This window comes from Trachypithecus francoisi, unplaced genomic scaffold, assembly GCF_009764315.1.
Source record: "Trachypithecus francoisi isolate TF-2019V2 unplaced genomic scaffold, Tfra_2.0 Lachesis_group2, whole genome shotgun sequence".
Classification (NCBI taxonomy): Eukaryota; Metazoa; Chordata; class Mammalia; order Primates; family Cercopithecidae; genus Trachypithecus; species Trachypithecus francoisi.
This window is the reverse complement of record NW_022681465.1, coordinates 134,569,849-134,590,556: the sequence shown is the minus strand read 5'-3', so window position 1 is coordinate 134,590,556 and position 20,708 is coordinate 134,569,849. Positions and strand designations below refer to the sequence as shown.

Here is a 20,708-nt window from a genome sequence, read left to right as displayed (position 1 = left end):
GCCCAGATAATATTTTAGATTCTGCGGGCCATATGGTCTCCATTACAACTACTCAGAGCTGTCATTTTTAGTGTGAAAGCAGCCATAGACAATATGCAAAGGAATGGCTGTGGCTATGTTCCAATAAAACTTTATTTACCAATCCAGACAGCTGGCAAGATTTAGACCTCAGAACATACTTTGCCAATTCCTGATCTAGATGAGTAGATTTCCTATTCCAGTTGCCTACAAATACTGCTGCACTGCTCCTTCCTACCCTGCATATCCCCTGAGGGGAGGTGAATCCTGTCTCTGCTTAGGCTAAGGACTGGACTGAAGGTCCATGTTCAGGGGCATTCAGAGGAAAGAGGAGAATGGGTGTGGGGACATGGTGCCAGTGGTGCATCCCAGCTCTTCGCCTGTGGCTTTGACAATCTCTGGGAAGCAACAGAAGAAAGGGATTGAGGCAAAGCAGAACACTCACATTGGCTCTGCTGGGCCTGGGTGGGTGGTGGGGCTCTACCTGCCTGGAGGCTGGGGTCTCCGGCTGTAGCGTAGCCACCATCACAGAAGCCACTGTGAGGTCACCAGCAGGCTATGGGCAGAAAAGTTCAAACAGGAGATTGTATTTCTTTTGGAGTTGTATGATTTCCTTTATTATTTGAGCTGCAGTAAAGAAAGCTGGGATGGGCTCCTCTAGGGATACTTCCCAGGTCCCTGGGCAATTGTAGCCCTGGCTCCTCTTTACATGGATTTGGTTTCGAAGATGATCGTCTCCGTGGTCTTGGATGTCACAGTGCCGCTGATCATCTCCAGCTCCTGGCCACCCTGGGCTTTCTCCACTTTGGCCTCTATGTTTTGCTTCTCCACCATCTTAGCCACAATATCTACCTCTCTGTCGTGTGATGTGACCCTTGCTTTTGAACCAGGAGTGGCCCTGAGGCTCCTTAAAAACGAGCTGATCTTACTGGCTTTCTTACGTAAAGCTCCTGTGCTGGATGCAGATCGGTTCTTCCCCAGTTCGTGAGTTGTTCTCGACTCCTTTCTGGTGGAGCTGTGGGTGGAGCTCTTGCGAGAGGAGCCATGTCGCTTGCCCCTCACATGGCTGTGCCCTTTTTCTTTTTTGTCATCTCTCTTGTTTTTATGGCCAGATACGGACCGGCGGGACGACGGTTTCCGATTCTTGTCCCCAGCTGTCCTGCGGTGACTTTCACTTGCCTTGCGGTGATGAGAACTTTTCCTACTGGGATGTCTGTCCTTCTTTTCTCTTCTTTCCTTTTTTTCATTCCAGTCTTCAGTACTGGGCGGGGAAACTTTCTGGCTTCCATCTCGCTCACTCATGTAGCCTTCGCTCTGCAAGGTGGAGATGAGGGGCCCCACGGCTGGCCCTTCAGTTCTTTCTGCTGCACACTTTCGGGTCGTCATACTGCCTGCAAACGCCGCACTCAAGCTGCTGTCTTGGGAGAGACTGGCGGTCCCCGCCATCGAGGTGGAAGTACCTGCCGAGGAGGTGCTTGCAGCACCCACCAAGGCCAAGCTAATACCATCTGAGGATATGTTGGCAGCACCTGCCACGGACTTGCTGGATTCGTTTTCTCCTGGATTTTTGATGGCTGCTCCCGCCAGCGCTGTGGTCACCTGGCCTGGGCCTGCAGAATTCGTTGCTGCTATGCTCATAGCGCCTGTTGCAGGACTTGTTGCTGCCCCTGCTATTGCCACATCTGTTCTAGGGCCTGTTGCTGTTCCTGCGACTGCTATGCCACCTGCTGTCCTTGCTGCTGCTCCTTCAGCAGTCCCTGGAGTGCCCCGGGATAGAGAAGCTGCACTAGCCGTTCTGTGGGAGGCATGTTGGATTCCCTCTCCCCCAGCATAAGCAGAAGAGGTGGCTGCAGATACATCACAAGTCTTGTGGAGCCCCGTCTCACTCTGATCCCCTTCTCTGTGGAGCTCTGCAGCCTGTACCAAGGGGAAGAGAAACAGATGAGATAGAGATGACTGAAAGGGAGATCAGAACTTTCTGCTCCTCTCTTATCCTGGAGCTGAACAATTCAAAGGCTTATAATTAGAAGAACCTAGGTTGCGCATGGTGGCTCACGCCTGTAATCCCAACACTTTGGGAGGCCGAGGCAGGCAGATCGCTTGAGGCCAGGATCGCTTGAGGCCAGCCTTGCCAACATAGCAAAACCCCAACTCTACTAAAAATACAAAAAATTAGCTGGACAGGGTGGCACGTGCCTATAATCCCAGCTACTCAGTAGGCTGGAGTAGGAGTATCGCTTGAACTCAGAAGGCGGAGGCTGCAGTGAGCCAAGATCACGCCACTCTACTGCACTCCAGCCTAGGCAACAGAGTGAGACACTGTTTAGAAAAAGAAAAGAAGAAGGAGAAGGAGAAGGAGAAGGAGAATCTCTAAAATCATCAAGTCTAAGTTTTCATTTGTTTGTTTGTTTGTTTGTTTTTGAGACTTTGTCGCCCAGGCTGGAGTGCAGTGGCGCGATCTCGGCTCACTGCAACCTCCGCCTCCCAGGTTCAAGGGATTCTCCTGCCTTTGCCTCTTGAGTAGCTAGGACAACAGGCGCCCAACACCGTGCCTGGCTAATTTTTTTGTATATTTAGTAGAGATGAGATTTCACCATGTTGACCAGGCTGGTCTTAACCTCCTGAACTCTGGTGATCCGCCTTCCTCGGCCTCTCAAAGTGCTGGGATTATAGGCATGAGCCACTGCACCCGGCCTAAGCCTAAGTCTTGCTCTCATTTGTTGCCACGTTCCATCTACACCACCCCTTCAATGGTCACTCAATTTTGGTTGAGCAATTCCAGTACCAGAGAAAGTACTGATACAATTCCTCATCCTTGGACATTGTATTTTATACACTTATTTTTACATATTCTGCAGGACAGATTTCCAGAAGTGGGATTGCACAGTCAAGGGATACACTCACTTTACATTTTGGTGTCTACTAAGATTGTGCATGTGCATACACACACGCAGGGTGTGCTGATTGACACAGAAATCAGTGCCTGGTAGTCACAGGGAGACAGACTGACTCAAATGGAAGAAAGACTTCTTCATTGTTAAAAATATTGCACAGTACTTTGGGAGGCTGAGGCAGGTGGATCACCTGAGGTCAGGAGTTCAAGACCAGCCTGGCTAACATGGTGAAACCTTATCGCTACTAAAAAATAAAAATAAAATAAAATAAATAAATAAATGCAAAAATCAGTTGGACATGGTGGCAGGTGCCTGTAATCCCAGCTACTCAGAGACTCAGAGGCTGAGGCAGGAGAATCTCTTGAACCCGGAAGGCAGAGGTTGCATTGAGCCAAGCTCATGCCATTGCACTCCAGCCTGGGAAATAAGAGTGAAACTCTGTCTCAAAAAAAAAAAAAATGCACAAAAAACTGTACAGTCTCCAATTGCATGTTGGAGACTCAGAAGGGTGGGAGGGGTGAGGGATGAGAAATTACTTAGTGGGTACAATGTATATTATTCAGATGATGGTTACACTAAAAGCCCAGACTTTACCAGTATACAAGATATCCACGAAAAAAAAAAAAACTACACTTGCACCCCTTAAATTTATACAAATAAAGAAAAGTTCCACAGCAAATCAGACCACCTGGGTTGGGGTAATAAGTGTTCAAGAAAAGACTGACAATCAGGATGGTGTAGAAAGGATTTCAACCCTGGATGTAAGACTGGAGTAGCTGATACCTAAGGTCTCTGAAATTCAGTCTTATGGGACACTTTGAACAAGCCCTCCCACCTCCCAGTGTGGTAAGTCCCCTAGTAGTGGCTCATTTGGTCCTGAGCCCTTGCAAATGCAATACTTTTTCCAGGTGGGCCTCAGAAAGCACCAAAGGCTTTGTAGGACTGGCTTTGAACCGCTCCCCCAAAGAACCCTGCCCTGTGTTCTCGAGCCTTAGAGAGGCTTACCACTAGGCTTTTGTTGTCTTCGGGTGCTGTGTCCCCAGTTAGAAGTGTTAGGGTACTGCAGTAACTCTCTACTGGTGGCCTCAGGAGATAGACAAGTTTTTCCCAATAGCAAAAGAGATCTTCCCGTGTGTCAGAAGAGGGACACAGCTGCAGATAAAAAGTACGGCCAGTGGCGAGTTTCAGGCGCAGCTGCTGTTTCTCACGATCGTGGATGGAGATCTTCACAAACTTCAAGGGAAGCAGTCTCGTGAGCTCTAGATTCTTGACGGGCCTGCGACCTCTCCCCTTGGCAAACCAGCCCTGTCTGACATGCTCTTCACAGACTTTAGTTGGTCGGGCCAGCACCATGACGTCAGGAAGTGGGAGGATGGGGCTGGTGCAGACGATGCCCACTGTCACCATTCGGACACGGTTGTGTACATCAATCACTTCTCCCTTTTTGTTTATCTGAATAAAATTACTCTCGAACATGGGTGCATACTTGAAAATGTCGTACTCTCCTCTCTTGTACAATTGTCGCTGCAGGTCCCCCATGGAGGTTTTGAACGCACTCATTGAATAGTAGCTGCGGGCTGTGTAATAAGGTAAACACGATTCATTGCTCACGGTTCTCTTCATTTAAGACAACTCCACCAGCCACAAATAGAGTCCCCAAGAGAGAGAGGGAGAGAAGGTAACTGCCCATCTCCCTACAGGGCTTCTGCCTAAATCTCCTGGCACCACCGCATTTATCCTCTGCAGTCCTTTGTGACCTGCACTCATCTCACACCCCTTTGTCCTACCCTCCATGCAACTATCCCTTCAAGTCAGGGTCACCAGCCTCCCCCGCAAAACAAATCAACGCCCACACAGGGGTGAAGCTGACCTTGCCGGGGTGTAGGTGTGGGTAGGCTGGGTATTTTTTTCAATCAAAATGCTGGGACGCATAATTTATGAAGTCATTCTGCTTGTATAAATATCTGGGTTCTTTCCAGTTTTGCTGTTGTTATAGATACCCCTTCAAGGATCATCTTCTTGCAAAAATATTTTTGCTGCCGGGCGCGGTGGCTCAAGCCTGTAATCCCAGCACTTTGGGAGGCCGAGACGGGCGGATCACGAGGTCAGGAGATCGAGACCATCCTGGCTAATACGGTGAAACCCCGTCTCTACTAAAAAAAAAATACAAAAAACTAGCCAGGCGAGGTGGCAGGCGCCTGTAGTCCCAGCTACTGGGGAGGCTGAGGCAGGAGAATGGCGTAAACCCAGGAGGCGGAGCTTGCAGTGAGCTGAGATCCGGCCACTGCACTCCAGCCTGGGCGACAAAGCGAGACTCTGTCTCAAAAAAAAAAAAAAATTTTGCTTCAGCTGAATTGCTTCCTGGGGATAAAATCCTGGGCATGTAAGGTGTGCTTGCTAAGGGCAGGGGTGCTGTCTAGATGCTGATCTCTGTGTTCCCAGTGTGTAGGTGGCACAGTGCCAGCAGGCACTCAGGAATAGTTGTTGAACGAATGGTCCCAAGGGACTTCTGCTCTCCATCAGAATTAAAGAGCCAGGGTTCCATTTGGGCAGTGATTTTCAGGATATGGAGGATTTTCTCAACTATTCTCTCATTTGAAGCGGTTTTTTTTTTTTTTTTTTTTTTTTTAATGAAGTTTCACTCTTGTCCCCCAGGCTGGAGTGCAGTGGCTGAATCTCTGCTCACTGCAACCTCTGCCATCCAGGTTCAAGCGATCCTCCTGCCTCATGCTCCCAAGTAGCTGGGATTACAGGTGCCCACCACCACGCCCAGCCAATTTTTGTATTTTTAGTAGAGTCAAGGGTTTTTCACCATGTTAGCCAGGCTGATCTTGAACTCCCGAACTCTGGTGATCCACCCTCAGCCTTTCAAAGTGCTGGGATTATAGGTGTGAGCTACCGCGCCCAGCCAGAAGCAGGTTTATCTTTTAAAACATCATTTTAGAGTGAGAAAACTGAGGCTCAAGATTGTCTTGCTTGAGGTTAGAGTCCAGAGCCGGATTCTAGGTCCAACCTTTTTCTCTTCCTCAAGCTGCACGGCTCACTGAGAATCTCATTCTGCATCAAAGTGAGTGTCATTGGTAGTTAGCGACATGTGTGGGGATTTACTGGGAACCACAGGAATTCTTGGAGGTCTTGAATCACCACAGGATTTCCCACACGGATATGTCTGCTGCTTCACTTTTGATGTCTATTTGATAAACCACTGACGTTCCGTTTCTTTTTAAAGCTCTTCTGAGAAATGATGGCAAAGACATCTTTCTGGAGTTTTTGCTTTGTTTTGTTTTACTTTGCACAAGGTGAAGAGTCCAAATTCCCCCTCCCCCAGCTAGAGAATTACTTCTGCAATAAACATACATTCCCCCAAACTCAATGATTACCATGTGGAGGTCTTGAAATGAACTTCAACCACGAAATGTTGTTTCTTATATCCCCCAGTGCCAACTGCAGTGCCTGGCACATTGCAGCTTCGCAGTAAATATAAACTTACTTGTGTCCATTGAGATTCATTCTTCCATTTATTTATTCAACAAAATTTAATGAGCAAGTATTTTGTTTGTGACCCCCTAGAAAGTGGAAATGCAGATAAAGTTTCCTATCTCTGAAAAGCTGAAATTTTTTCTTCTGAAGATATTGAATGACTTTTTGGGGAAAAAAAAGAAAAAACAAAGTGGCATATATTCTATTATAACTGAATCATAACTAAAAGTCAACACAATTCTGTTAAAAAATAAGAAGGTGGAGCTGTATATAGACATAGCCATATATTATTCTCATACGGTCATTTCTGATGAATAATTAATAATGAGAGAAACTATAATTGTATGATTGAGAACCTACTACAAGCCAGGCATGCTGTTGCCATGATACATTCTTCTAAACATTTTAATTCTGGTTGGGTGCCTTGACTCACATCTGTAATCTCAGCACTTTGGGAGGCCAAGGCAGGAGGATCACTCGAGACCACGAGGGAGAGATCAATCTGGGTAACATAGCAAAACCTTCAGCTCTACAAAAAATAAAAAATATTAGCTATACATGGTGGCATGCCTGTAGTCCCAGCTACTCAAGAGGCTGAGTCAGGAGGATAAGCCCATGAGTTCAAGGCAGCAGTGAGCTATGACTGAGCAGTGGCTCAATCAACTGCACTCCAGTCTGGGCAACAGAGTGAGATCCTGTCTCTAAAAAACTAAAAGTGTAGGTCTCTCCCCGTTACCGTTTTTTTTTTTTTTTTTTTGACGGAATCTTGCTCTGGAGCCCAGGCTGGAGTGCAGTGGCACCATCTCAGCTCACTGCAACCTCCACCTCCCAGGCTCAAGTGAAACTCCCACCTCAGCCTCAAGCAGTACCTAGGACCAGAAGCACAGCACCACCACGTGCCTGGCTTTTTTGTAGAGATAGGGTCTCGCCATGTTGGCCAGGCTGGTCCCTAACTTCTGGCCTCAAGTGGAGATGCCTACCTCAGCATTCTGGAATGCCTACCTCAACATTCCAGAATGCTGAGACTACATGCCTGAGCCACCACACCAGGCCAGGTATCTATTTTATAGAGGGAAAATGAAGGCTCAGGAAAATTACAAGCAGATTGGCATGGTGGCTCACGCCTATAATCGCAGCATTTTGGGAGGCCAAGGCAGGAGGATTGCTTGAGCTCAGGAGCTCAAGACCAGCCTGGCCAACATGGCAAAATCCCATCTCTACTAAAAATTAAAAAAAAAAAAAATTAGCTGGGCATGATGGCACACGCCTGTAGTCCCAGCTACTTGGGGGAGCTGAAGCAGGAAGATTGCTTGAGCCTGGGAGGTGGAGGCTGCAGTGAGCCAAGATTGCACCACTGCACTCCAGCCTGGGTGACAAAGTGAGACCCTGTCTCAAAAACAACAACAAAAAAAGAAGTTACAAGCAATTTCAGCAAGGTTATATGAGACCAAAAGCATACTGACATCCCAAAATGTGGCAATTGTTAAACTATACTAGACTGGTGACACTAACAGGACAAATAGGACACAAACATATAAATGCAATGCAGCATAAATGTATCCATTCACTCCATTAATATGATTAATTGCCTACTTTGTGCCAGAATCTCTTTTAGATATAGCAATGGACAAAATAGACAAATATTCTTGGTCTCCTGGAGCTTGTATACAGAGAGTAAACAATTTTTTTCTTGATACGTTCAGGAAAACATTGATATGTTCCCAATGATAAACCAATAAATTAAATGGCATGTCCAATGCTGGTAAGTGCTGCAGAAAAGTAGGCAAGCAGGATGGGAGTGTGCGTAGGGGAGGGGAAGGTGGTGGTTAAAGAATGCTCAACAAGAAAGGTTTTCTTGTTGTTGTTGTTGTTGTTGTTGTTGTTTAAGAGATGGGGTGTTGCTGTGTCACCCAGGCTAGAGTGCAGTGATGTGATCACAGCTCATTGCAGACTCAAAATTCTTGGGCTCAAGTGATCCTCCTGCCTCATCCTCCCGCCTCATCCTCCCAAGTGGCTGGAACTACAGGTGCACAACACCATACCCTGTTAGTTTTTAAATTTTCTGTGGAGGCAGGGTCTTGCTGTGTTGCCCAGGCTGGTCTCAAACTCCCGGCCTCAAGCAATCCTCCCACCTCAGATCTTCCAAAGTGTAGGGATTACAGGCGTGAGCCACTGTGATGGGCCCAGAAGTGACCTTTGAGCGAAGACATAAAGTAGATTGGAGAGGAAGCCATGAAGATGCGGAAAGAACTTCTCAGTCAGAGGAAGCAGCAAGGGCCAAGACCCTGAGATGAGGGCATGCCTGGTATGTTTAAGGAACTCCAAGCAGGCTACAGTGATGAAAGTAGAGTGAGGAGAAGGGTCGTTGGAGATGAGGCTGAGAGGCAACTGGGGTGGTGGTGGATGAGCAGATCATGTTGGATGGACCTTATAGTGCTCTGAGAGGTCTTTGGCTTTGCTCTGAACGGGGGATGATCCAAACCATAAATATAGATGATTCTGGTCACCATACTAAAAAGAGATTGTAGAAGTACAGGGAAGACAGCAGTAGAGATGGGGCAACTCCTGCAAGAGATGATTTGGGGTAAGACGTACGTGATAGCAGTGAGAGTAATGAGAAGTGCTCAGCCACCACACATACTTTGAGGCAACTATTAGGTATGCTGAAATCGAACAATTTCCAATAAATATTAGCAAGTGAAAAAGCAAGTTGCTTGACCTGGGATACTGGGCACACACAAAAAAGTAGGTTGCAAAATAGCATATGCGGTACATCGTATGTTTTTTAGTGATAAATTTAAAGTGTGTGTATGTGTGTATGAGAGTGTGTGTGTGTGTGTGTGAAAGAAACTGGTAACAGGAGCTACCTTGGGTCAACTTGCTGTCTCAGGGAAGCAGCAAGATGGAGACTTCATTTCTAGAACATTCCCTTCAAAGAGTGAGACTTTCATCAGTCGTGAAAAGCCTTCTTAAGGTGTTGAAAATGTTCTAAAAATTAAATTGAGAGGGCTGTACAACTCTGTGAATATATACCAAACATTACCAAACTATACACTTTCAATGGATGAGTTTTATGGTCAATTAAACATATCTCAATAAAGTTATTGAAGAAAATAGCAATACTTCGGCCGGGCGCGGTGGCTCAAGCCTGTAATCCCAGCACTTTGGGAGGCCGAGACGGGCGGATCACGAGGTCAGGAGATCAAGACCATCCTGGCTAACACGGTGAAACCCCGTCTCTACTAAAAAATACAAAAAACTAGCCGGGCGAGGTGGCGGGCGCCTGTAGTCCCAGCTACTCGGGAGGCTGAGGCAGGAGAATGGCATAAACCCGGGAGGCGGAGCTTGCAGTGAGCTGAGATCCGGCCACTGCACTCCAGCCCGGGCGACAGAGCGAGACTCCGTCTCAAAAAAAAAAAAAAAAAAAGAAAATAGCAATACTTCAGTCTTGACTTATGGATCCAATCCCATTGTCTTCCTTCATTCTCTTAGATAATTAAATAATCCCCAGGCAGGCATGTTAAACAAGGCTTTAATATGACATCAGAAGTACATATTGCCTGCTTTGCTTGATTTTTATTTACAAGTATTGGGTAATTTTTCTTGACGAGGAATGTGGTAGAGCATGTGTAAGCTAGAATCCAAATTTTAGAGAGCTTACAAGCCGGTAGAACACACACTGAAGAAAGAGAAGAAAATAGGAGGGCAAGTAAATAAACAGTAGAGTGATAACAAATTAGTTGAATGCATGGTGACTCTAATACCCTTTACCACTATATTCAAAACCAACAATAATTGTTTCTTAAGAAGAAAAACGATCAGAACCACAATTCTAAGGATAGTTTTGCATATATTTTAAATGAGCCTAAGGTTGAAGAGCTGTGAAGGGTGGTAACACAAAACAGTATATACAAGGCACTGCGTATATGTAGACATACAAGATTATAGGTGGCTGAAGTCTAAATGTGCATTGTGGGAAGTGGTTTCAAGTCAATAACTTTTATTCTTCATCTATGATTTTGAAAAGCAAGGGAAGTAGACAGCTATATATAGCCTTTTCAATGAGTATGCAGCCCAGGAGAGCATTGCCAACTAGGCAGGATGTGAGGGTGGGGAGATTTCCATACCATACACAGTATGTACTGGCTGGGTAAATCCCCTGGCCTAAAATATAATCCACAGTACTTTTATGTCAATGCTGCTCAGCCGAGGTGGCGTGGGCTGAGCTGCGGTCAGCCTGGGGCACCTAGGACTTCAGGAAGCCAACCTGATTTCTGCCTTACCTTCTGGCTCAGAAGAGAAAAGACCATCACCTAACTCTTCCCCTGAGGACCAGTATGCAAATCAGCCTGCCTCTCTGCCTCGGGTTGAAAAGGAAAATGAGCTGGTATACATACAAAAAAGAAGTCAGGCAGGGGATCAAACTAATTTTATTTCTCAACATTATGGTCCAACTAGCGCCCTCTGTCGTCCCCCTCCCATCCCCCACTCCTGTCTTGCTTCTTTCCTGCTCCGCGTATTCGGCCCCACTCCCAAGCGGAATCCTTCCCTGTTCACACAGGCTTAGGACAACTTCCCTGTCTCGGCTCCCTGTTTTGCTCTGTTTGCAAATCATGAGATGTCCTGCCTCCGTTTACATATTATTAATTTAATGTTACATTGAAGAAACTTGCAGCTAAATTCACACACACAGACACACACACACAATAAAACACCTAACATTAAAGATAAAAATAAAGATCAGGCCGGGCGCGGTGGCTCATGCCTGTAATCCCAGCATTTTGGGAGGCCGAGGCGGGTGGATCACTTGAGGCCAGGAGTTCGAGACCAGCCAGGGCAACATGGTGAAACGCCACCTCTAATAAAAATACAAACATTAGCTGGGCGTGGTGGTGCGCACCTGTAATCCCAGCTATCTGGAGGCTGAGACACAATAATCGCTTGAACCTGGGAGGTGGAGGTTGCATTGAGCCGAGATCACGCCACTGCACTCCAGCCTGGGTGCTGCACTCCAGCCTGAGTGACAGATGGAGACTCTGTCTCAAAAAAAAAAAAAAAAAAAAAAAAAGAACAGAAACTGTCTACAGGTAGAAAGAGGTAACTGATCCAGGAGCTGGGATACCATGATTATTCTAAGTAAATATTAAATTTAACTTTGAAAAAATACTGGAAGAATGTAAAATAAATATTAACATTGATTATTTCTGAAGGGTGAGATTAGATGTAATTTTTATTTAGTTGCTGGTCTGCTCTTTCCACCAAGAATATACTTTACTTTTGTTATCAGAAATATATCTATTGCAAAAAAATTAACTCTAAATTTACTAGCCATTTCAGTCATTATTGTCTTCTACAAATCAAACCAATGATTTCTGACAAATCATTTTTCTTTTATTTTAAATTGGAAAGTAAAAAATCCTTCCATTTTATCATTTTTTAAATTTTGTAAATTAAAAAGCAAAACATTTCTTTACCTTTCCAGTTTTATTTGCTGGAATTTTGATATACAAACTTCCTGATATCACCATGTGCATTTAAATATACATTAATATAAAAATAAAATACACCTAGAAAAGGTACAGAACAATATGTATGACTTGTATGTAAAAACAAAACGTAAAACACACAAGCCAAACATATTGTTCTGCACCTTTTCCATGTTAACAATATATCCTGAAGTTTTTTAGGTTGATACATTATGAATATACATTATTTGTTTCCAAAACCTTGTAGTGTTCCATTGTAAGGATGCACCATAGATTATTTTACTTGTCTCTCATTGATGCACAGATAGGTGTTTTCCATTACAAAAAGAATACTGCAATAGCCAGGCGTGGTGGCTCACCCCTGTAATCCCAGCACTTTGGGAGGCTGAGGCGGGCAGATCATGAAGTCAAGAGATTGAGACCATCCTGGCTAACAAGGTGAAACCCCATCTCTACTAAAAATACAAAAAATTAGCAGGGCGTGATGGCACACGCCTGTAATCCCAGCTACTCAGGAGGCTGAGGCAGGAGAATCGCTTGAACCCGGGAGGCGGAGGTCGCAGTGAGCCGAGATCGCGCCACTGCACTCCAGCCTGGTGACAGAGCAAGACTCCGTCTCAAAAAGAGAGAAAAAAAAAGTGCAATAAACATCTTTTACAGATACCTCTCTGTGCTCATGCTATTTTTCACCCTTAGAATTGATAGCTCTAGCAAACAGAAGGTGTTGTTGTTGTTGTTGTTTTCAGAAGAAATAAGTTATATATGTGCCAAAATATTCTGGGTATGACTCTTAAATGGATATTAATAAACCTGATTAAGTTTGGATGGGAACCACAAGGAAATTAAAGGGCTTCACAGCCACATCCAAAGAGGACAATTGAAGGATCTCTTTGGCCTGGACACAAGAGGGCCCTGCAGTTATCCAAAGGGCAAGCTCCCGGACTAGAGAAGGTTGGAGTTGTAGGACTTCAAAAGATAAAGCAATGAAGATGGGTTTTAGGTAACAGTAAGAGAGCAATCATTTATCACTGATGCAGCAGCCATTCCCCTTCCTCTAGTGGAAACACTCTAGTGTTCCTCAGAGAACCATCCCTCCCCCATCTGTGGATGGGTAGGTCCATGTGGCTGGATAGGGCTGACTCCACCCCACTCCCAGATCCAGGATTGCATCCAGGCCTGGAATGGGTCAACTGAATATTCCATTGCCTTGGCTCTAATGATTGAGGTACATGTGAGCATATCATCTGAGTTAGGCCAATGATTCAAAATTATGGGACTTTTACTGGAACTATGAGGAAAAGGATCTAGCTCCACTGATAAGATGTCAGCCCAGCAGCCATTTTGCTGCCATGGAGGACAAGCTTGCCCATGCGTGAAACCAGCCCAGAACTAAGGAATGAAAACCAAAACCTCTGATGTCGTCGTTAAATACCAGGGGACCCAGCAGTGCCAGGTTGAATTGGTTTTTCTTTTGTTATAGAAATTGGGTTAAATTAGGTTTTTTCCAACCCAGTTTCAGTTGAGGCCCCAAAGCCCTATATTAATATAATAAAGGGAATGAAGTACCTCCATCCATACTTGACACATTAAGAGGCAAAACAGATTCTGCCAGTGATAGCGTTTGCCCACCTCCAGCCTTTAGAAAACAAGGTATGAAAAAGCAAGAGAGAGAATGTTGGGGGTTGTGCGTTTCCTCTCACCTCTAGCCCACGGGGGAAGGCGGGTGGGTGCTTATCTACCAGAAGCCAACCAAAAGGAACTTTAAGAGACTGTTCAGTGAGCTTGGTGTGAGTTCCAGAGTTTTGCAGCTATAAGGACTAGTGTCTAAATCCCTCTTGGAGAAACATAATGGTGAAAGTTTGTAGAAGAGCTACTTATTCGGTGTCAGAGGAAGAGGGGCCTCTACTTGGGGCAAATGGTATATCCATCATTGGCTGGGAAAGGAGGCCTGAGTCTTCCAGTAGATCTATGGGAGGGAATAAGTGGTATGTGGTTCCATTTCTTTTTTCTTCATTTGAGATGGGGTCTTACTCTGTCCCCCAGGCTGGATTGCAGTGGCATGACCTCAGCTTACTGCAACCTCCACCTCCCAGGTTCAAGAAATTCTCCTGCCTCAGCCTCCCAAGTATCTGGGGTCACAGGCGAATGCTACCACACCCAACTAATTTTTGTATTTTTACTAGAGACAGGATTTCACTATCTTGGCCAGGCTGGTCTCGAACTCCTGACCTCAAGTGATCCGCCTGCCTCAGCCTCCCAAAGTGCTAGGATTACAGGCATGAGCCACCGTGCCTGGCTCTTTTTTCTTTTTATTTAATAGAAACGAGGTTTCCCTGTGTTGCCCAAGCTGGTCTTGAACTCCTGGGCTTAAGGGACCCTCCCACCCCAGTCTCCCAAAGTGCTGAGATTACCAGCGTGAGCCCCCATGCCCAGCCTCTGTGGTTCATTTTCAAGGTAATTTTACCCAAGAGGACAACCTAGTGGGCAATTGAATCCTGATGGAAGCTGGAACAGCTGAAACCCAAGAGCTGAGGATTGGGCTCGTTGGCCAAGAAGAGTGGCATCTCCCACATCAGGGGAACAGTTGTCACAATCTTCAGCTGAAAAATCTCTAAAAACAACAAAGCACATGAAACATACAAGAAAAAGCAGCAATTGTGCATCCACCACATCCCAAGGACATCATCCCCAGATTACTGCTGCAACTTCACAAATGTTGCACCCTTTGCCCCTCTTCCTCTTTTCCCTCCAGCCTGAGCTTCCAACTCAGGTGGGTCAGACACCAGGCTTGTGTGTGGGAAAAGAGAGGTTAGGACATGGTGGAAAAGCCAACGTGCTTCAAATCCTGAAGCAAACCCATTTAAAGTTAAGGAAAGGCATCAGTTTAAATACATGTTTGGAGTTTTGATTATTACCTTGAACTGAACTGGGCTTTCTTTTTCTTTTCTTTATGTTGTTGTTGTTTTGAGATGGAGTTTTGCTCTTGTCACCCAGGCTGGAGTGCAGTGGCGCAATCAGCTCACTGTAACCACCGCCTCCCAGGTTAAACTATTCTCCTGCCTCAGCATCCCAAGTAGCTGGGGCTACAGGCACCTGCCACCACACCCGGCTAATTTTTGTATTTTTAGTAGAGACGGGGTTTCGCCATGCTGGCCAGGCTGGTCTCGAACTCCTGACCTCAGGTGATCCACCCTCCTCGGCATCCCAAAGTGCTGAGACTACAGGTGTGAGCCACCACGCCCAGGCTCTTTTTCTTTTCTTAACTTTTTATTATGGAAATTTTCAAACATGCATCAGTGCAAGGAGAGTAGAATAAGGATGTACCCATTAGCCAGATTTAGCAATTGTCAAGTCATGGTCAAACATTTTTCATCCCTTCCCCTACTGATTTCTCCCCCTCCACTGGATTATAATGAAGCAAATCATAAACATTTTACTGTTTTATCAATAATTCAGTGTATGTTTCTATGCAAAATAAGGACTATTTTAACATGATAATGGTGCCATTATTATATCTTTTTTTGTTTTTTTTTTTTTAGATGGTGTCTTGCTCTGTCACCTGGGCTGGAATGCAGTGGTACCATCTTGGCTCACTGCAACCTCCGCCTTCCAGGTCCAAGCGATTCTCCTGCCTCAGCCTCCCAAGTAGCTGGGATTACAGGCACACAGCACCACACTCAGCTGACTTTTTTTTTTTTTTTTTTTTTTTTTTTTTTTTTTGAGGCGGAGTCTCGCTCTGTCGCCCGGACTGGAGTGCAGTGGCCGGATCTCAGCTCACTGCAAGCTCCGCCTCCCGGGTTTTTACGCCATTCTTCTGCCTCAGCCTCCCGAGTAGCTGGGACTACAGGCGCCCGCCACCTCACCCGGCTAGTTTTTTTGTATTTTTAGTAGAGACGGGGTTTCACCGTGTTAGCCAGGATGGTCTCGATCTCCTGACCTCGTGATCCGCCCGTCTCGGCCTCCCATAGTGCTGGGATTACAGGCTTGAGCCACCGCGCCCGGCTCAGCTGACTTTTGTATTTTTAGTAGAAACGGGCTTTCACCATGTTGGCCAGGCTGGTCTCAAACTCCTGACCTCACATGATCCGCCCACCTCAGCCTCCTAAAGTGCTGGGATTACAGACGTGAGCCACCGTGCCCAGCCTATTATTACATCTTTAAAAATAACAAGTTTCTCAGTATTATCAAACATTGATTTAGCATTCAGATGTGTCTAATTGTCTCATAACATCTTTATACAATTGATTTGCTTGACTCTTAATCCAAAGTCCAAACATGCTCATATGTCTCTGAAAGTCTCTTTTAATCTAAGGGTTCACCCTCTGACTTATTTGCTGTTGTTTTGTTTTGTTTTGTTTTTGTTTTTTGAGACAGAATCTGGCTCTGTTACCCAGGCTGGAGTACAGTGGTGCAATCCCAGCTCACTGCAACCTCCACCCACTGGGCTCAAATGATCCTCCCACTTCAGCCTCCCGAGTAGCCGGGACTACAGGTATGTGCCACCATGCTTGGCTAACTTTTTGTATTTTTTGTAGAGAAAGGGTTTCACCATGTTGCCCAGGCTGGTCTTAAGCTCCTGGGCTCAAGCAATCCACCACCCTTGGCCTCCCAAAGTGCTGGGATTACAGGCATGAGCCACTGTGCCCCACCCTCTATGACTTATTTGTGACTGACACTGAATCATTTGTCCTTAGCATGTTTTGTATTCTGGACTTACCCAATTGCATCTCCACAGTGTCATTTGTCAGGTTCATTTGTCTCTTGTATTTCCTGTAAACTCGAATTTATATCTCGAAGTTTGATTAGATTTGTGTTTGATTTTGTTTTCTCTTGGCAAGACTCCTGAGTTGTTGGTTTTGTGTACTTCATCTTGCATCACCTCAGGAGACATACAACATCTGGTTGTCATTCTTTTAAGATTGATCAGCGTGTTACCGTGTTGTCAGCTTCATATGACAGTTACACATTTTTGTATTGACTTTTTGCATAATAATTTTAACAGTCATTGGTGATCATTGCCTACATTTATTATTTCATTGGCATTGTAAAATGATAATATTCTATCACTCATTCATTGATTGATTTCTCGGAAAAAAAGGACTTCCTCATTAAATACTTGATTACTGAATTGAAAGATAGTTCTTCAAGAAAAGCAGGAAACATGTTTTATTCTTTTCCTTTGTTTCCAGTTTTCATAAAAACAAGCTGGTTCTTCAGCATCCTCCAAAAGTGATCAAAAGGTTGGGACGCTTTTTTCAATTCTCTTTTGAACTCATTGCTTTAACATTTTTGCTGTTTTTCAATTCATGGCAATTATTATTCCTTTTGATACTTAAATTGTTCCCCTGGCAAGTGGGAGCTCCTTGAATTTGGCTCCTGGGAAGTGAACTTTTTAAAACAAAAACAAACAAAGGGACTATTTTTTTTGTTTATGTTTTCCTTAAAGTGAGAAAAAAAAAATTGAGCTTCCTAAGTTTACAATTTAAAGTTGGCAAAGACAATTCCGAGTTAGTGGGTTTGATGGCTCTATGAGAAAGAGAATAAAATTACTTATGATGGCACTCCATGGAGACTGATCAAATGAAAGATTCCTAATGATTGCAGCAGCTACTGATGATGTTTTGTTTTCCCGGATGAGAATACTTTGTGAAGTCTGTAAATCTTTTCATCTGAACCAAGCGGGTATAAAATGTACTTCTCTCAAAGGAGTTTGTAGTCTAGTTTGAGAAGATAACACTGTATTATCTAGGTTTGCTGGTAGTGACAGAAACCTCAAAATAACTGAGACTTAGAAAATAGATGTTAAAAAAGGTAATCCAAGACTGGCATGGAAGATCCATAGTCACCAAGGTCCCAGGCTCTTTCTATCTTATACTCCATTGTCCTCAACATTCAATTTCCACCTCATGATACTAGATAGCTGCTTCAGCTCCAACTGTCACCTCAACATTCTAGTCAGAAGGCAGCAGGGAAATGGAAAGAAAAGGGGATGACAGATCCCACTAAGGAAATTTCCTAGAAGTTGTGCAAACCACTTCTGCTACATTCAGTTGACCAGAAGACAGTCATACAACTACACCTAGCTACTAGGGAGGCTAAAATTTGTAGTCTTTATTCTTGATGGCCAGATGTCCAGAAAACCATCAGGGATTCAGTCAGTTACTCTAGTATGAAGGAGAGAGTAGATATTTGGGAAAAGTAGCAATCCCTACCTCGAGCCCATATTCAGGGAAAAAAAAAAATCTATCTTGTTTGAGCAGTGTATTTTCACACATATGTCTTGAAATCTCAGAATAGGGGAGGTCATTTAAAATATACCTGTACCCTACCCTCCTGAGTGTCTTGATTATGCTGGGGCATCCAGTATATGAAATAAAATAAGGCTGTTGTCTGGTAATTTACATTTAAAAACAAACATCGGAGAATTTCACTCCTATACAGCAAGAATGATTGTTTCATTTATTGTTTATCACTACCTAGTACATGCCATCTCTGCTTACCCTAAAATCTCTTGATTATTAACATGGTGGAGGTAAATGCCACACATTGTACTTCAACTATGTACTAACTCTAAGGCAACATGCGTGATTAGCACCCACCATTCGTAAGATGTATGGGATTCAGTCCTCCCAGGGACCCTCACAAGGAAGCTAAGGATCAGAGGAGGCATAGCTTGTTCAAAGAGAAACGGCTTAGTAAGTGACAGATCTGGGAATCCAACACAAGTTTGTCTGTCTTCGAAGCCCACATATACTTTATTTATTATGCCATTCTGAAGGATTCGCTTATTTTTCACTGTTCCACAAAATGTCAGGACAGAAAGGCAATCATCTACATGTAGCATTGAGAAATTTCTATGGGCTTTAATTTAAATCTTAAAAACTAATAAACTTCAGCAACATATTTTTTCATTTTAATGTGTGAGGGTTTTGTGCTCATTACCTCTTTTAATTGCCCAACCCAATTTGTTGATGATCCATTCAACAAATTTTTCTTAAACATCTTTTTTATGTGTCAGGCACTGTGATGGTTGCCGAGTATATCATGGTAAGCAAAACCACACATTGTCCTTACCACTTGTGCTACAGATTTTAACTGCTGGGTAGATTAAACCAGGAACTATAAAGATTAAACTGTAATCCTTACCATAATTTTGAGTCTACAGTTTTTCAGATATCATTTCAAGCCATATAGCAAAGGCTGTATGTATTTTTTACATATGCTTCCTCATTTTGTGAATTTTGAAAGGATGTGGTTATGGCCTTTGACATCAGAGGAGAAGCTCAACTATGTTGGCTGAATGTTGATAGAAAGATAACGTTGAAGGCAAGTTGCCCTTGAGCAGCTCTCTGAAGATCAACTGCCTCCACATTGCATTCTTTGCCCCAAAACTCTTTCCTTTGGTTGTGCTGAGAGGTGATGCCCAAGGTGCATCACGTTTTAAGAACTGGATCATGAACAACTTTATCCTCCTGGAAGAACAGCTCATCAAGAAATCCCAACAAAAGAGAAGAACTTCTCCCTCGAACTTTAAAGTCCGCTTCTTTGTGTTAACCAAAGCCAGCCTGGCATACTTTGAGGATCGTCATGGGGTATGTGAGCAGTTTCATTTGTCTTTTTTCGCATAGTATTTTATGTTTGGACTGGGCTAATGCAAAAGTATATACATAGCATACAATAGAATACAGGAAACACAAATGTGCTTGTTATAACAACATAAAAAGTACAGTAAAAGTAATCAGAGGAGAATGCAGAAAGCAATCAAGAGGTGAAATGGTGTGCAAGGCGATTTCAGTTCTAAAAACTGGAAATTTAATATTCATCAGCTTTTTCCCCATGCAAGGTTATGTTTGATTTTTAAATTATTAATAACATTTTAGGTAGCAAGTATTATGATTCGTTAAAACTTGAACTTTCTATGAAACATACCAAATTTAATGAAACATACTAAATTTAATGAAACATACTAAATTTAATGAAACTTAGATTAACACAACATTAGCATTCGATGGGATGATCTACCCCAGCTTGCTTATTTTTTAGTGGGAGAAACTGGTGTTTAGAATGGTTAAATTTGGGGTTCCATGTTAACGTTTTCATGAATAACTCTGTCTCAATACTCGTCACTTGCCCAATCTTGAAATAAGATTCCCCAGGCATTTAATTGTCTAAAAGTTGTAAGGCACAATGGCAAGCCTCTTCATCTCTTGGTAGACTTCCTAGGACACCAGGTTTATTAAGAACAAAGTTTCTGCAGTGCAGACCAGTGGTTCTTACCCAGAAGAGTATGGCTGCTTAGCTAGGTCAGTCTGTCTCTGTATCTCAAAATAGTCTCACGCTTCTTTAACATCAGTAATAACAAAAGCAACAGGAATAATCCTAATAATGTAGTTTGGTAGAAAAAGCATTGGACAAAGGGTCAGGAGACCAAACTACTTCTCAGTAGGTGATCCAATCTGGACAAATGTCTACCCCCTATTTCAGGTTCTTTCTTTATCAAAGGAAAAAACTGGAAATAACAACCTTCAAGATCCCTTTCTTCTTTCAAACTTCTTTGCTTGATGCAGTGGCTCTTGTTTAGCCCTATGCTGCAGTTTTTCAAAGCATGTTTGATTCCTTACTGTATGGTTATATTATTGTTACATCATTAGTGGGGTAGGACAAGGATTATCACTTATATTTTACTGAAGGGAAAATAATATTAGGTGCCTGATGGTCACTTAGAAACAAACGTGCTCTGATTCTTTGTTGGAGTCTGACTTAGTAGGTGGAGGCATGAGTTTGGGATTCTTCGGCGTGCCAGGCTTTAAAGCATTTCATGAGATGGAGC

General features: G+C 43.9%; 2 protein-coding genes across 3 annotated transcripts in view; one reads left to right on the top strand and one right to left on the bottom strand.

The window, feature by feature from the left end:
- Positions 1-607: 607 nt before the first annotated feature.
- On the bottom strand, positions 608-4,655 carry FAM71B (family with sequence similarity 71 member B). The gene is made up of 2 exons (XM_033180483.1): positions 3,918-4,655; positions 608-1,935 (listed from the first exon to the last, which is right to left on the bottom strand). Exons 1-2 carry the CDS (start codon positions 4,533-4,535, stop codon positions 724-726), a joined length of 1,830 nt encoding a protein of 609 aa, XP_033036374.1. The 5' UTR covers positions 4,536-4,655; the 3' UTR covers positions 608-723.
- A 14,522-nt stretch (positions 4,656-19,177) lies between these two features.
- Positions 19,178-20,708, top strand: part of ITK (IL2 inducible T cell kinase) — an 82,282-nt gene continuing 80,751 nt past the window's right edge. Inside the window, exon 1 of one of the 2 annotated variants that reach the window (XM_033180482.1) lies at positions 19,178-19,470. In XM_033180482.1, coding sequence (XP_033036373.1) covers positions 19,333-19,470 — 138 coding nt within the window. In that variant the 5' untranslated portion in view covers positions 19,178-19,332. The remainder of the gene's footprint in view (positions 19,471-20,708) is intronic. The other variant, XM_033180481.1, reaches the window with a different exon arrangement.

Bases quoted from the DNA above. Each gene is read 5' to 3' on its own strand.
- FAM71B (XM_033180483.1), bottom strand. From the start codon at position 4,535: ATGAAGAGAACCGTGAGCAATGAATCGTGTTTACCTTATTACACAGCC. The intron at 1,936-3,917 runs GTAAGCCTCTCT...CCCTTGGTACAG, and splicing joins AAGACAACAAAAGCCTAGTG to GCTGCAGAGCTCCACAGAGA.